General features: G+C 33.3%; 1 protein-coding gene across 5 annotated transcripts in view; it reads right to left on the reverse strand.

The window, feature by feature from the left end:
- MON2 (MON2 homolog, regulator of endosome-to-Golgi trafficking) overlaps positions 1-18,060 on the reverse strand; it is a 113,304-nt gene that overhangs the window by 64,805 nt on the left and 30,439 nt on the right. For all 5 annotated transcript variants that reach the window (XM_045829176.1, XM_045829174.1, XM_045829175.1 and 2 more), the window contains 6 exons: positions 16,399-16,496; positions 15,492-15,617; positions 11,660-11,854; positions 2,188-2,312; positions 1,649-1,785; positions 586-739 (listed from right to left, as the gene is read on the reverse strand). In XM_045829176.1, coding sequence (XP_045685132.1) covers positions 586-739; positions 1,649-1,785; positions 2,188-2,312; positions 11,660-11,854; positions 15,492-15,617; positions 16,399-16,496 — 835 coding nt within the window. The remainder of the gene's footprint in view (positions 1-585; positions 740-1,648; positions 1,786-2,187; positions 2,313-11,659; positions 11,855-15,491; positions 15,618-16,398; positions 16,497-18,060) is intronic.

Genomic DNA, 18,060 nt, shown 5'->3' on the forward strand with positions numbered 1-18,060 from the left:
AAAGGTGAACTAATTTGCTGAAGGTAACAGTACTATTAGAAAACCTAAGTTCGCTCTGGCTGGCATAGCTCAGTGGATTGAGCTCAGGCTGCGAACCAAAGCATCGCAGGTTCGATTCCCGGTCAGGGCACATGCCTGGGTTGCAGGTCACGGCCCCCAGCAACCGCACATTGATGTTTCTCTCTCTCTCTCTTTCTCCCTCCCTTCCCTCTCTAAAAATAAATAAATAAAATCTTAAAAAAAAAAAAGAAAAAAAGAAAACCTAAGTTCACAGGATCTGAAATCAAGCCACACACTTAAATCAAAACACCATACAAAATAGCTGAATAGGTCCCTAGGTAAAAAGTCATAATTTGTTTTATAATGCTGTTAATCTCCAAATAGCACCAAAAAGAAAGAAAGAAAGAAAGAAAGAAAGAAAGCCAGTCCTACCTAAGTTTCTCAAAATGTAACACAAGAAAATCAATTCTAAAAATGTGTTAAAATACTAGGTCTAAAATTTAAAATATAACAGAGTAATATTTTAGGATACAATATCATTCCCAACAATATCATTTTTTACAAAATACTGCTATTACTACTTACTAGGTTGCTTTAGCACTGCCTTGTACTGTTATAGTCAGAATAGGTATCCAAGTTCCTCTGTATTCAAATGCTGGTAGTAACGTAACACCTCCACCAATCCCCAACATTCCTGAGTTAGCTGGTGCTGAGACAGTGCCACCTGCATTATTGTTTCCTATTATATAAGGGGAAGATAACAAAGATACCATTTCAGTACTTAATTACAAATCACTACTTGTCAAAGACCTGGTCAATTTTTAAAAACAGTGTTATAGGCATGGGCCTGTGAACCAAAGCATCACCAGTTCAATCTCCATTCAGGGCACGTGCCTGGGTTGCAGGCCATGTTCCCAGTAGGGAGTGAGCAAGAGGCAACCACACATTGATGTTTCACTCCCCCTCTTTCTCCCTCCCTTCCCCTCTGTCTAAAAATAAATAAATAAAATCTTAAAAAAAAAATAAAAACAGTGCTATAGGAATGGATATCACATAAATAAATGAAATTTAACAATCCTGCTTTAGCTATTAGAGAGTCTACAGACAAACTTTATAATATACCTTTCATCAGTCACTTTTTATTAGAGGTGGGGAATAAAAAATAAAAAGCCATGAATCAGAAAATAAAAAGTGGAAGAAAAAGTAGGTAAAGGGAAACAAAGAGACATTGATTTCCAAATTTAAATACACTTCACTTATTTTGTTAAAAGAATGACTAAAAGATCTCCTGACATAGTAACCAGACTTTTTAAAAGAAAGGCAACAAATGAGGTTTCTTCTAAAATGAAGATTAGCATCTAAACTTTTGATATTAGAAAAACTGAAAATATATCAGAAAAGAAAGCATATTCTGGAGAGAAATAAACACAGTTGCTTCAGTGAGATCAAATTATTCTTTAAATGTTAAGTCTTTATTTATACTTATATATAAAATATATAATATTATAAATAAATATAACATGTTATAAAACAGATATAATATTTAGTTAATCCAAATTTCTCAGTCACAGGATTTCTATAAAACATCTGCTAGGACTAGTGAATATTATAAATTATGACAGAAGATACAAATATGAATAAGCCTTACCAGCTTGATTTGCTGTAGCAGGATTTCCAGTAGGAGGGACAAGAAACAATGACTGGATAAAAGATCCCAGTGCATTTACAATATCACGAAAAACCTTGGTAGAATGTTGTTTCATATCATAGGACTGACAAAATGACCTGTAAAATAATTTTAAATGTTTCTGGGGAAAATATTTAGACATATCAAAAATTTTTGACTTTTTTAATATCAAGTAATGTTAATAAGTCAGTCTTAGTGCTATACTTAAAACTTCATACTTGAGTGATTTTACTAATTTAGGACAAAGGTTCAGACTGAGACTAATGTTCTAAAAAAATTATCCTGGCCACGTTAACTCAGTATATTTGGCCGATGGCTCTCATTAACCACACTTTATGCCACTTTCCAGTTCTTTCCACACCCACACCCCTACCCTCCCCAAATGTACACAATATACTTTCTTTTTAGAAATCACTAAATATTTGGGAACAAATATTTAAACTTTTCCTACTGGCATAAATATGAACCTATACATTTAACAAAGTATTGCTGTAGTTTACCTTAACAGCTGAGGCTGCACACAGAGTCGGTGTATTGATTCTACTGCAACAGCTCGGAGCCACTGTGGTTTATCTGCATCCAGAAATTTCACCAGAAGTGACAGAAATATCTCACATTCAGTTACCTAAAGAGTGTAAGATTTTTAAATAATACTTCTTTAAATTTAAGTATTATAAATTGCCTTCTTATTCTTAACTTGGTCCTATGGACAAATAAAATCTTTTAATTTTAAATAAAAATTCTGAATGGGGAGTAGAGAAAAAAAAGAAAAAAATAGTTGTATATGGAAAAACTAACAGTAAAAAAACAAAAAAAATAGTGTCTCTCTTAATACATCCCTAAAAACACACAATAGTGATCTGCTAACGTGATTAATTTATTATCCTTTTTCTTTAGAAAGTACTATGCACCATCGTGCCACCCTTATTCCTGGCTGGTAAGCTATTGATAGGATATGCTCTACCCCTTCAGTAATACCACATGGTTTTTCCATGTATTCTCTTGCTGTTTAAAAACAAACAGAAAATAAGCCAAGGCACCTTTAGTGTATGTTTTCTAGTAGGAAAACAAAAAGGAACCTTCAGTAGTTGACAGGTATAAGATACTTGAAATACCTAGAACAAAACTTAGTACATATTTATTAAACATCAGTTATCATTAACCTTTATTAATAACACAAACCATCTGTTATGCAAGCTGTTTGTATATAACTAATGTTTAAAGTCCATTTCTCAACATTATTCATTGAATGTCTGATGACTGAATGAATGAACAAAATGTAACCAATATATCAGAATTTAGAGGACTGTTTCTATTACACATTAGTTGAGGACAAACAGGACCTCTGGGAGGTGAGAATTAACCTGACATCTGTGATCACTAGGCTGAACTGAATCTTCCTTCTATTCCAAGTGTGACAAGTTTTTGGGTGTTTTAGCTATGGGTGCCCTGAAATCAGTGAGTATACAAAGTCTGTCCTGAAAAAGTCCAGCCATTCATTTGAGTATCATGGACGCAACCTGGCAGCTAAGGAGAGTGGACTGGAATGCACATGTGTGAATAATGAAGATTTCACTGTAGCAGTCAGTAGGGGCAGTAGACACTGTTGAATGAGCATGTGCACTGTGTGGCCATCACATTCAAAATAACTGAGCAAGCACAGTAACAAATCTGCATCAAATTTTGCGTTAGGTTTGAACATTCCTCCATGGAAACTATTCAGATGATTCAGAAGGTTGCAGCTACGGGCAACTGGTGACTGGCAGTTTCATGATGACAACATGTCCACACATGTATCACCTCTCCTGCAGTGTTTTGGGGAAACATCAAATTACCCAGGTGACTCAGCCCCCTAGAGCCCAGATAAGGTGCCCTGCGACTTCTTACTTTTCCCAAACTAAAATCACCTTTGAAAGGAAAGAGATTTCAACCTGTCAATGAGTCAGGAAAATATGATGGGGCAGCTGATGGTGATTGGGAGAACTGTGTGAGGTCCCAAAGTGCCTACTTTGAAGGGGACTGAGGTGTCACTGTCCTATGTACAATGTTTCTTGCATCTTGGATCTTCTTCAATAAATGTCTCTATTTTTCATATTACATGGCTGAATAACTTCCGGACAGACCTCATACCATAGGGCAAGAAATTTGAGGAATATAGCAGCCCTCAGAATTTTAGTCCAAAGTCTTAGCAGTTGGTAATCTTTTAAAAAATATTTTATTTACGGAGAGAGAAGGGAAGGGCAAGAGAAAGAATGGGAGAGAAATATCAATGCACAACAGATCGGTTGCCTCCTACAGGCCCTCTGTTGAGGACCTGGCCTGAAACCCAGGCACGTGCCCTGCCTGGGAATTGAACCAGCAACCTTTTGGTTCACAGGTTGGCACTCAATCTACTGAGCCATACCAGCCGGGGCAGCAATTGGTAATTTTTAATGCCTTTCTGTATTTTGAACTGGATGCTTAAAAGTAGGACATTATCATGAGGATAAAGAAGGAGGGATAATTAAAACCAACTTTATCCTTAGACTGCTATGACTGGGGAAGTCATAAGGCAAAGGTTTGCCACTGTCCTAAACATGATGTAGTTGGCAAGCACTGGGTTGGAAGTCAGATGGCTCAGCTTCTTTAAACACCAACTTGGTGGATTACAACAAGCTAGGTAACCTTCTTTTAAAGGACCTACACCTTCCTGAAAAATATGAGAAAAATAAACTATCTTAAACAAAGTGGCATGCAAATACAGAATGCATTATTATTATTTTTTAATGAAATTATCCTCTTTTAGTGAAGAGCTCTTAAAAGAAAGAATCATGGGCAACAGTTATATCTATAGAAGAATTTTAACATTAGTAGGTCTTTCAAATTGTGCTCTATTTGCTTTAGAGTGGAAGTAAAATAGAAACATGGTGATATAATTGATGGCTCATTGGTTAGGTTTTCAGGCCAGAAAACTAAGGATCTCAGAATCATTAAGTATATCACAGCCAAAGAAATTATTAATGTTACAAAAGTTGCCTTAAAGAGTGCATCATCTCTTCTATGACAGAGTGAATCCAATACAAATCAAACAATCACTTAATTTATGTTATAGCCACTGAAATATTGTGATTTGAGTAAAAGAGAGCCTCTCTCCTGAAGTCTGGAACTTTGGTCTCCCTTCCTCCTTGCCAAGGGTGAAAGTCTAATCAGAGAACTAGTGTTGAGGACACTGAATTGTTCTCAAGGGCATCAGTAAGAAGACCCTATTTTGGAACTCTTAAACCTTTCCCCCTAGAGGATGCAGTCATAGGGAAACAGGTATCAAGTTTAGTACCTATGGCTTAAGTCCAATTGTGGTATGAAGATACTTCACGAACTCCATTATATACTACCATGAAGGGTGTTGAATGTTTCTGAATTTTTGTAGTTCTTTGATACCGGATAACAGTCAAGAAACAATGGATATTTGAGATGAATCAAAGTCATCCTGGTGGCAATACTATTGAATGCCTAAATAAGGAATCATGTATATAAGATAACTGTTGGCTTATGAGATGTTGAAGAAAGCAGGTAGAACATTTAAAGGCAGGAGTCATGGAATTATTAGTGATAAGATCCTCTGTTAGAGAAATGTATGTGCATTAGAAAATTAGGTTGGACAAGTCAATCTAGCCCTTTTCATTCCTTTTCAGAAGCAGTTAAGTCAAATTCAGAGAAGAGATATACTAGGTGTTTTAAACTGTGCTCTATTTGCTTTAGAGTGGAAGTAAAATATAAATGTGGTGATATAATTGATGGCTGATCAGTTATAATTATATTTCATAAATTCTTTAAAGATATCTTCCTTAAAAAGATATCTGGGCATGGAGCCTAAGTGATTCAGTGGGCAAAGAAGAATCTAGCCCAGATATTAGAAAGGGGTAAGAATATGGTGCAGTTGATGTTTTATCTGTACCTAAATGACTGGGGCATTCCTCTAGATATGTTAACAGTACTAACTTTTGAAGATTAGTTATCTTCAGCTCTGAGCTACTCGACAGAACAAGATATGCTGATGAATATTGAGGGGAAACGCTGATTCTCTAGTGCAGGGGTGTCAAACTCATTTTCACTAGGGATCATATTAGCCTCAAGGTTGCCTTCAAAGGGCTGAATGTAATTTTAGGACTGTATAAATGTAACTACTCCTTAACAATTAAGCAAGAGCTTGGTGCTGCCACCGGGTAGAAACAAGGTGCCAGGCTAAATAAAACAAGGTGGAGAGCTGGATTTGACTCGGGGGCCTTGTGTTTGCCACCTGTGCTCTAGTGCACTGGTTGTCACAAGGTAGAGAGAGACAGCACAAGCTCTCCAGTGTCTCCTTTTATAAGGGAACTAATCCCATCATGAGGGTCCTACTCTTCTGATCCCATATAAACCTAATTATCTCCCAAAGACCCCATCTCCAAATACCATCATATTGGAGGGGACACAATTTAGCATCAAGTTTTAGGAAAATAAAAGATAATTTGGTAATTCTTGGTTTGGGAACAGAAATAAAATGTGAATTCTGCATTTGCTATGATGAAGATATAAACATGCTACATTATTGCTGAGAACAGAATACTTGAATGCCATGACTGACTGGTGGAAATGAAAAGGAAAATGAGGTCCTGGCAGGGTGGCTCAGCTGAGTGGAGTGTCATCACATATGCCAAAGGGTTGCGGGTTCAATTCCCAGTCAGGGCACATATCTAGGTTGTGGGTTCAATTTCCCCCCCTAGTTGGGGAGTGTATGGGAGGCAACCACTCAATGTTTCTCTCTCTCCTCTCTAAAATCAATAAACATATCCTCAGCTGAGAATTTTTTAAAAAAGGAAAAGGAGGAATGACTTCTCTTCCTATAGTCTTATGTTAATTAGTTAAAATAGCATTTTAGAGAGGGAAGAGGAAAATGTCTTCCTAAGACAACTTTGATAATATTTAAGGAATACCATATTTTGCTGTGCATAATAAACACTTTTTGCCCAAATTTTTGAGAGAAAAATAAGGAAATACCTTATACATGGGTAGTACTAATTCTGTATCTATATAAATGTTTTTAATTCTTTTATTTAGGCTTATGTTTACACATTAAAAGTATAACTCTAGAAAGCAATGATGTCCATATGCAAAATGATACCTTGGAATACAATAATCAGTTTTGTTTCTAAATATAAATTAAAAATTGAACTAAAAAATTTAAATGAAAAATACTTTCCTGGAAGTTTGAGCCAAAAACATGGGTGTGCATTATACATTGGAGCAAACTATACACAACAAATACAGTAAGTAAGGAAGTGACATATATTTGGCCTAGTCATAGGCAATAAACTCTCTTAGTTTTTGTTTATCTGGGAAAGTCTTAATTTTACTTTCACTTTAGGAGGAAAGTTTTGCTAGATACAATATTCTTAGTTGACTGCTCCCCTCCCCACCCCAGTACTCTGAATATGTCATTCCATTCTCTTCTGGCTGAAGAAATTTCTGCTGAGAAATCTTATTAGTATCTTCTGAGAGCACCCCTGCACTTGAAGAATTGCTTTTCTTTTGCTGCATTAAAGATACTTTGTGACTTCTGACAGCTTGATTATGTCTTAGAATAGACCTCTTTGGATTAATTCTAGTTTGAATTTTTTAAGCTTCATGAATTTGTATTTTTCTTCAAATTTGAGAAATCTTCAGCCATTACTTCTTCAAATAGTCTCTCTGCCCCTTTCTTAGTCTCCCATAATGCATTATGAAATTACAGGATATTATACATATAGATCTCTGCCCCAGACACAGAACTCCTAAAACCCTTTTATATAGCGTTCTAATATTTGGTCTTTGACACCTAATTCCTGACAAAGATCACCTAATGTAATTTTATAAGTGATAGGAGCATTTGGTAGAGCTCCTAAATCCCTTGGATTTCCTGGGGGATAGGAGCATCTTTTGTTCTAATGAGATAACTCTCAGTGGAAGCCAGGATAGTCAGTGTTTACCAGAAAGACCAAGCCATGATTAGAAGATTGGTACTTTCAGGACTACCCCCAATTCTCTGGAGAGAGAGGAGAGGTGGACATTGAGTTAATTGATGCCTCCATGATGAAACTTCCATAAAAATCCCAAAAGCATGAAGAAGTCTGGGGAGTTTCCAGGCTGGCAAATACATCAACATGTTAGGAGGATGGCATACCTACTTTATGGGGACAAAAGCTCCTGCTTTCAGGACCCTTCCAGACTATACCCTGTATATCTCTCCATCTGCCTGGTCATCGGTATCCTTTAAAATATCCTTTGTAATAAATCAGGAATACAGGTTACCTCCACTATCTAAAGTAGAGCATTCCTAAGAAAATATTAGTAAGCCAAAATGGGGTCAAGTTGAGTATCCCCTACTTACCAATAGTTTCTGTTACACAACTTTGCTTTTATGAAAGACCAACATTAGTACAGCAACAACATTTTTCATAAAAGCAAAAATCCTTTATATATTTCTTTTGGTTAACAAAAACAGGCACTAATGTAGGGTCTTCGAAAAGTGAAGTAACTTAACACAAACTTTCAGAAGGTAGGGGGATACCTCTAACAAGGAAAATATTTTCCTAGGTTCTGTGAACCACTCTAGAAAATTATTTAAACCAGAGTGAGTATCATGGTTTACAACCTCCCATTTGTAGCCAAGTTAGACAGAAGTTGTGGGTTACCTGGTTACCCACTTTTATGGAATTGAAATGTAGGACACCTAGCTGTCAGAGACTTGGTAAGTGCAGGAAAAAAATCTCCATATCTGGTGTCAGAGGTATTGTATGAGTAGAACAGAGTTCTTTTTTCTTAGACATGCATATATTGGTCTGCTCCCATAAGTCCCTTAGGGTCTCTTAATTATTTTTTCTTTTTGCTCCTCTGACTTGACAATTTCAAATGGCCTGTCTTTAAGTCTGTCAATTCTTTCTTCTGCTTGATCTAGTCCACTGTTGATCTCATCTGGTAAATTTTTCACAACCGTTACTGTATTCTTCAGCTTCAGAATTTTTTTCAGAATTTTTTTATAGTTTCTATGATTTTGTTAAGTCTCATTTTGTTCACATACAATTTTCCTGATTTCATTTAATTGTCTGTGTTCCTTTTAGCTCGTTGAGCATCTTTATGGTAGTTATTTTAAATCCTTTCCAGGTAACTAATGGTGCTCCCTTTCTTTAGGATCAGTTTCTAAAGATTTATTTTGTTCCTTTGGGCCATGTTTTCCCTTTTATTTGTATGCTGTATTTTCTGTTTAAATTGGGCATTTGAGAATACAGTCAACTGTATTCTTTCTGGATTAGTTTTATAAGAAAAGATCTTCACCCATCAATCCAGCTAGAGAATTTTGGGATCCTCACAAACCTTTTCTGCTAATGTGTCTCCTCTGGGCTTGTATGTGTAATTTCAGAGCTCAAGAGGTTTGCCTGTTTCTACTCAGGAGCTCCCCTGGTGTATGTCTGGAGTATTGCAATCTCTGGTAATGTAGCAAGCCTTAAGGCTTGCCTTTGTTTTCAACAGGCCCCCAGGAATTCAAGGGTGCTGCCACCTTTCCTGTCAGTGCTCCAAGAATTAGGTGAAACAAAAACCAGTCCCTTGGGTAGTACTGCAAAAAGTTAGAATGCTGGTTACACATTTCATCTTTTTTTCCCACCTGAAGGAGAAGCCATAAATTTCAAACTTTCTCTTGATCATGCCTGTGCTGTGCTATGCCAGGAGTGGGAGGAGATATAGCAGGTAAGTGCAATGGACTGTCCTACCTACTATAATGACTGTCTTCTTGCCCTTGCCCTTGCATGGGGTGCTGTATTCTCTCAACTGGTTTCTGAAGTTTTCACAAATACAATCTGGTATATATACCACTGTTAAATCAGTGTCTCCATGGGAAACAAATGCCCTCAGCTTCCTATTCCACTATCTTGCTGATGTTACTTTGGTTTACATGTTTTAAAAGTTTCTTTGTGTAATGAAACACACTATAAATAAATATAATACAGAAAATATAATAGCTGACATGTATAATAGCTGACAAAAGCTTTTAATCTTTGGAGAAACTAAGCTATTTTTTCATTTATTTTCAGCAAATTTCAACTCAACTTTAAAAGTTTCTAAAAGTTTTCAATGTAAAGACTCAGAATTTCTCCTCCATTTAAAAAATATATTTTTCAATTACATTTTACATTCAATATTATTTTATATTAGTTTCAGGTGTTACAGCATAGTGGTTAATCATATACTTTACAAAGTGTCCCCTGATATTTCAAGTATCATACATAATTATTATAATAATATTGACTGTACTCCCTATGCTGTACTTTATATCTCCGTGACTATTTTGTAACTACTAATTTGTAGTTGTTAATCTCTTCACCTTTTTCACCAAGCCCTCTAATCCCCACTCCCCTCTTGCAACCATTAAGTGTGTTCCCTGTATCTATGAGTATGATTCTATTTTGTTTATTTTGTTCTTTAGATTACACATTTAAGTGAAATCATATGTCTGACTTATTTCACTTAGCACAATACTCTTTACCCCATCCATGCTGTCACAAATGGTAAGCTTTCATTCCTTTTTATGGCCAAGTAATAGTCCATTGTATATACGTACCACCACTATAATCCACTAATCTATTGATGGCACTTGGGTTGCTTCCATATTTTGGCCATTGTAAATAACATTGCCATGAACATAAGGGTGTTTGTATTTTTTCCAATTAGTGTTTTGGGTTTCTTCTTCTTCTCCCTTTTAATTGTACATAATTATATGACAAAGTGTTGGTTTTTCAGTTCAATATAATTGTTGGGAATTATATCAAAAATCTTATATTGCAGGGAGTATTGACTGTAATTTTTAAAAAGTTAATCCTTACAGAGAAAGATGGAGCTAATGAACTAAATTCATAAACTTATGTACCTACAGTTCATTTATATATTATTAATTTTGGTAGAACGAAATTGTCCAAGCCAACAATTATGAGTATACTAAAAGACTCTTAAACCCTTGGCACCAAACCCTGATAACTTACAGTATCCCTAAATAGCAACACATTGTAAAATGATTTGATTTTCTACAGATATTTCTAAACAATGCATTATATACATCAACATGAATTACAGATATATCCTGTGTGGCCAGAAATACTATAAGTACTTATAAAGATTATTTCTGAGTTCACTTGACATAAAGGCATTAGGAATATGAAAAGAAAATTTCTAACAAGTATATTGTAAATATAGAAAAAACCTTATTTTAAAGAGCTCTCCTTAGAATTAAGTATAAAAACTACACTATCCATTAGCTTGTAATGTTGTTGCTTGTCTCTAACATTTACTACACTGACTGCTCACAGTGGGTGATAAAAATAATTATTTTTGTAAATTAAAATGAAAAATATAAATGCTAAAAAATCATACAATGCTAAATTTGACTAACCATAAAATTAAAAAAAATATAATACACCATTTTCTCTGACAAATATTTTTTAAATGTTTAAGAGTAAGCCATTACATTGATACAACGATGATCAGCAATATCACAACATATTCTGCATCCATAAATTTATGTGAAACAGATACAATATGAACTGGAAGTCAAAACTGATGTCTAATCCTGGAGTTCACCAAATTTTTAACTTCTTAATTTATAGTGTAACTGAAAACAGAATAAGTTGAAGATACTGTATTTTAATTTTCATCAAATTATCTGCTTTCAGACAATAGGCCATGATGCTCCTTAATGTACATTAAAAATACTATGTAAATATATTGATAGAAAGATTTAAGAAAGGATGAAATGAACTTTTATACTCTCTCAGAGAATACCTATACAAGAATACTTTTATGAAGAGAATACCTCATAAAATTCTGCTTAACTGAAGTGAAACAGCTAAATACACTATAACAGATCATCTTCAAGAAGAACACTGCCTGCAATTACACACAAAAATACATATGAAAATTAGCACTTACCAAAAGACTGTAAAATTGCTTAATCAGAACAGATACAACTCTCAGCAAACGCATGCAGATAGGAAAATACGGTTTTTCAACTGGTGCTGGAGAAGATGAAGTGTTGGAACCTTGTCTGAACTTTATATTTGGAGAAAAGAGCTTTATCACAAGAGGACATACTCTTTCTTTTAAGAGGAAGCTAAATTCTTGGTGCTATTTGCAAAAATTTAAAAAAAAGGAGAAAAAAGTAATTAACTTAGTTTGTACTTAATGCTAAAACAGTTTCACTATTAAAGAAAACTTCTTAATAATCTGTATAGTTAAGCTTTATCATACACTTATTATTTTATTTTTATTGTTTACAAGCAATTCTGAAGTTAGTATTGCTGTTTAAAAGTATAAGATAAAAATGACAATCAATATTTCAATAGGATTTTTTTAAAGAATCTAAATTAAAAACAAACATTTAATGATTTTGGATCTAGTAATGCTTGTTGCTAGGAAGTTCAATTTTAGCAGAACACTAACAATTAAAAAAATAAAGAACAGAAGAAAGAAAAGAGATTACATCAACTCAGATAAAGCTTTTAAAAGAGGCAGCTGAGAGAAACCTTGATTAATAAAGTAAATATAAAAAGCTACACAATTTATTGATTCTTTTGTGCAAAAGTAATTATATTCATACATGGATACATTAATTAATATAGTACTTTATTCTACTTAGACTGCTTAAACAGAACACAATAAGCTGATAAAAAAATATAATTTTTTTAATCTAAAAAAATCTTGCAAGGACTTCATACAGTTTACTTATACTCATGGCATAGTAAGCAGAAAACCTCTCTTAACCTGTTAATTCCCTATGTAAGTAGTCCCATTTTACTGACAATACAAGGCCCAGTCAACATTTAATGTCTAACCTCAAATGCATATTATTTTGTCATTTTAATCATTCAAATGTTGTTGAGGCTAAGAACAAAAACACAATCATAAATATCATTCAATCTAATCTTTTAATCTTACAAAAAGAAGAGTAAGGCACAGAGCAGAACCACAAAATTTTTTGCTCAGAATGACAAAATTTTTGCCCTGACTGGTGTAGTTCAGTGGATTGAGTACAGGCCTGTAAACCAAAGGGTTGCCAGTAGGATTCCCAGTCAGGGCACATGCCTGGATTGCAGGCCAGGTCCCCACTAGGGGGCATGTGAGAGGTAACTACACATTGATGTTTCCCTCTTCTTCCCTTCCCCTCTCTCTAAAAATAAATAAATAAAATCTTTTTAAAAATCACAAAATTTTTAATGTATTTAAAAAAGTCAGATTCATTCAAGGCAAACAGAGGGAAAAATCAGATTCATTTGAGGAAAAAAATATGGATAAAAAGATAAAAGGCCTTGTATAATTTTACTTCCTAGAGAAAAATTAAGTTAGTCACTTTTAATTTCAAATTAATTCTTTCCAGACTTTTATATTCATTTTAATGTTCTTTCTAATTCTTTCCACCCAAAATGGAGTCTTAGTGATCCAAAATGGAGTTTAGTGATTTGAAATTCTATGCTCATATCTACAGTTAGTTTCTTTGCCAAAATTAACAGCATAATGAAGGTCATTTTCATACTTTACTAAGTAATTTGATGTATTGGTTAATTTATGAATATTACAGACAACTGTTAAAGTCTTATCTATTCACTTTTACCCTGCACCATTCAACTGATTACAATTGATTTCCTCTGTAATCACCATGAACCACCCCAACTCCATTGAAATTATTCTCATTATATTCATCATGATCAAGCAAACCTTGTCTTTTCAGACTTCATCTTACCGGATCTCTCTGAAGCACTTGACTTAACTGATTACTTGGTTCATCTTGAAGCTTTCTTTGCCTTTGTGTTTTGTATGTCCCACTGTCTCAGATGCACTCATGTCTTTCTGGCCTTAGTCTCTTTTATATTCTTATCCTTTTATGCCTAACCATTTAACATTGAGATTCCTCAGAGCTCCAGAGTAACAGGCCCTAGTTTCCTAGTTTATGCCATCAACATGGGTGATCTTATTCACTCCCATGTCTTCAATTAACTACTATAAGCCACTGACATTTAAATTTACAACATAACTTCAGCCCAAAACTTGACTCTGAGCTCAAGGTGCATAAATTCACCTAATATTGCAGTATCTCTTTCTGAAGTATCTGAGTATGTTTAAAACTGAATAATTTATTCTTTGTAATGAAAATTTCTCACAGATTTATTCCATTTTAGCAAGCAATTCACTGCTTAAGCCAGAAAGCTACAAGTCATATTTGACTCATAAAGTATAGTAAGTTATATAGTTCTCTGATTTTATCTTGAAGACAACAAAAAAACTGGCTTTTTCCTCACCTACCACATTTCATTGCTTTATTCAGCAATTACTGGTTTAGTGCTTAATATGTACCAAAAACTGTGCTAGGGAAAGGGGTTCAGGGTTAAGTTTAATTTTGTCTCTGTCCTTATTGAGCTTATTTTCTAGACACAGATCCTTTTTCAGGGTCACTGCTCTGGAGCATTCTTTTCCTGTTGAACCTATTTCTCCCAGCTAACTACTCTTCATCCTTCAGGTAAAAGCTTCATATGTTTGATTCATCACCAACTCCCCACCAGGTTTGGTACCTATATTACTCATTCCCATAGCACTTTTTATACTTTCCCCTCACAGCATTCATCATACCTTATCATTCAGTTAACACTTTCCTCCAAATTAGACTTTTAATCATCATAGGGCCAAAATTTTATCTGTCAATTAATTCGGTATCCTTGGCACGAAACACACAGACCAGCACACTCTAAGTGTTTGGTAAATTCTGGTTGAATTGGGTAAATAATGTGTGAAAGAAAATAAATATTTCTCTCTCAATGAAAATTTTACAAGAGTAAATTCTAGGATCTTACATAGAATAATTCTTTCCCCCAACCCATGCATTACAACAGGAAGAATAAAATGGAGTTAAGAATTGTGTGGGCACAATAAATCTGAACTGTAAAACAGTTTTTCAAATCTTTTCCTACAAAATCAGAAAATACAATCCCAAGTACAGAAATTTCTAGTAAGATTCATTTACCAACACATTCATTCATTCATTCATTCATTCATTCATTCACATATTTATCAAAGACCTGCCATATGCCAGGCACTGTTATAGGCATCTGTAAAACAAAGAACTAAGTTCCTGCCTCATATGGAGAAAGAGAGAAATTAAGCTAATATACAAATATATATATGTATATGTCAGGAGGTAATAGTGCTGAAAAGAAAAATAAAGAGGAGTAAGAAAGATAAGGATATTGGTGTGAATAAAAAGTTATCATTTTATACAAAGTGATTGGGGAAGTTTTGTCTGATAAGTTGACCATTGAGCAAAGACCTCAAAAAAGTAAGGGAACAAGCCATATGGGAGAAAAGCATTCCAGACCCAGAAAACAGTACAAAGGCCTGAAGCAGGAGTCTACCTGGGTCACTTAAGAAACAGCAAGAATCAGAGAGCTTTTAAAAAGTAATGGCATAGGGAAGACTAAAAAAAGATAAGATAAAAGAATTTTGGGGACTGATCATTAAAGGTTCCATACACCATTATTAGGACTTCCTCTTTTACTCTGGGCAAGAATGACATTTACAGAAACAAGTTTACAAAAGACTGAAGAGATCTGACTTGTTTTAAAAGACCATTATGGATGTAGTATGATAAGCAATTACAACAGAATGGGGATAGTACAGGTACAAAGAGACCAGTTAGTAAGCTAATGCAATAATTTAGGTAATCTGTGAAAAAATTAAAGATTAATTTTGTTGCAAGATACTACAAGTAGCTTACTTGTAAAAAGACTTGTGGAAAATCATTCAGGACCGACTCAAGTAATTCAAGGCCAAATGTTCGAGTCATTTCTGTCATGCCTACTAGCCAGTAAGGAGCATCAGCATTAACCAACTGACAAAGGTCCTGGGAAAATAAGTCAAATAATAAATAATAAATAAAGAAAACATTCATATGCTGGAATAAAAGATGCTTTTCAAAACTCATAGTTCATAAAATTTTTAAATGTTATTTCTTCTTATACAGTTGTTTTTACTCTTTAGAAACAAAGCACTGGTAATTCAAGTTTCAACAAATTGGATTATATAAGAAAACTTTTAAAGAATCACGTAACTATCAACAATATAGTACAAAGAAAAATGAATCACTTAACTATTGACAATATATAGAGTACACAGATAAATGAACTACAACTACTGACAATATAAAGTACAAAGACAAATGGTTAATCTAATGTTCATTTAATGAAAATCTACTTAACATGACCTTTGATCAAAATCAATTTCAGTACAGATGAATTTTATTTTACTTAAAAGATTTATTCATGACAAGTAATGTAAAAATCAGGTATTTGTATATCAAATTATATTAAGTAGACCACTGGTTACTTAAATTTTCCTATTAAAGAAATTATTTTTTAAGACTAGTCATCTTCAATTTACCTATTTGCTACTTGTATATTTAACTTATTTTATTTCCTTAAAGTGAAACATGTTTTATTATGTTAATTACCTATATAAATGCTCTTTAAAGTTTTAGAACTTTTTTGAAATACTACCTTTGATACTTTAAAATTTGACAATTTTAAAAATTTACACTTAAAAAAATAAATCAGACATATAAAATTCCAAAATAAAAATTCAAAATTACATTCTATAATGAAAATTATTTTTATTAACTGAAATACCTGGAAAAGCATATATGCATCTTTAGCACAAGGTTTGAGGGTACTGACAGATCTTCTGTTACTATTTGCTTGGACCAGTACTGGTTGTTCTATAACATCTGCAATCAAAGTAAGATAGGTTTTAGGGCTTTATAATGACCTTTAGTAAATCAATTACTGCATCCTATTTAAAAGGTATGTTTAAAAGAGAAATGTATACTTTAATTAAAAGTTCAAAACTATGCCTCCAAAATGAAAAAAAAAATGGTAATCTATTTTTAAACAAAATGTCATAAAAATCACTATTTACTGCCTTACATTCATTTTAATACATTTAGTATCTTTAGCCAAACATTTGATTTTCCCATTCTCCCATTATGCAGCCCCTTTATTTCACGGATTTGAAATTCACTGGATCTTTGAATGTGCCTTCAAATATCAAATATATAAAAGTTTACAACCATAGTTAACACCTATATCATCTTATCATCTTCACAAGAATTAACTGCTTGATCTGCCCCAATTACTATGGCAGTTTTAGGTATTAACTAGAGAGTCAGTTTGCTTCCCAATTCAGCATTTCTTTGAATACTAATAAAATACCATTCACTATAAATTATGACAAGTAGTTTTGAAAAATCACTGACTAAATAACTACTTGAAAGTATGTTCTATCTTATTAGAAAGCATTAAATGAGATATTCATTCATCTTTAGTGACAGATGAAACTACCAATCTAGAAATTATATTGAGATTATGAATACATATGACATTCACATTAGAGAACCGCCCTGTTTTATCCTTGAAGCTTAATTTCCTAATATTTAAAACTGCTGGAATTCCAACTGCATTTCTTGTAGTAAAAATGCAGAAAAATCAAAATATCAAAGGCAGTGGAAATATTCTAATAAACCAACAGATTGAGAATACCTGAAACTAAATGTGAAAAAATCTGACCAATGGTAATTTTAGAAGAAGTGAAGTAATTATTAGAATAGGCAGTATTACCAATACTTAACTAGTGCCTCCAACTTTACTAGTATTAACAAAAAAACATTAAATAAAATGAAATACTGAATGGTATCAAGATTTTAGGAAAAAAACAATATGTAAAGGGAAAAGTAGTTTAGTCTTTTATTTCCTGACTACATAAAGCAGAAAAACTGCTCACAATAGCAGCATCTAATGATCTTTCAAGTAATCATAAAAAAATCAGCTTTTCATCTAATAAGGATAGTAAGTGAAAAAAATCATAATTTCCATAGCTTAAAGTCACCAAATTACAAAAACTGTAATAAAGAGTTTATCTGTCAGTTCTTTGAAAAGACGTGTTTCTAAAGTTTTAAGAAATTTTTTAAATTACATAAAAAGATGATAAAAATCACAATAAAAATATTTGATGAAAATAGAACATGATTAATCTCTACATTAGGTAAATATTCTGTATTAACACATATTAATAGGCAGACAAAAATTCACATGAGGAAGCCCACTCTTGTGATTTACACTAAAAAAAATAATTCAAATGGAAAAAATATATATAAGAAGACTCTAAATACTAATATGTCAAATACAATTAAGAATACACTGGGAAACCTGTTCTTTAAATTACAGAATAACAACAAAAATAAAAGAGTAATATGAAAAATATATATAATGTAATGTTTGGCTAAAAATACATTT

The sequence above is a fragment of the Phyllostomus hastatus genome, unplaced genomic scaffold (genome assembly GCF_019186645.2).
Source record: "Phyllostomus hastatus isolate PE091 unplaced genomic scaffold, TTU_PhHast_1.1 phas_scaffold_93, whole genome shotgun sequence".
Taxonomy (NCBI): domain Eukaryota; kingdom Metazoa; phylum Chordata; class Mammalia; order Chiroptera; family Phyllostomidae; genus Phyllostomus; species Phyllostomus hastatus.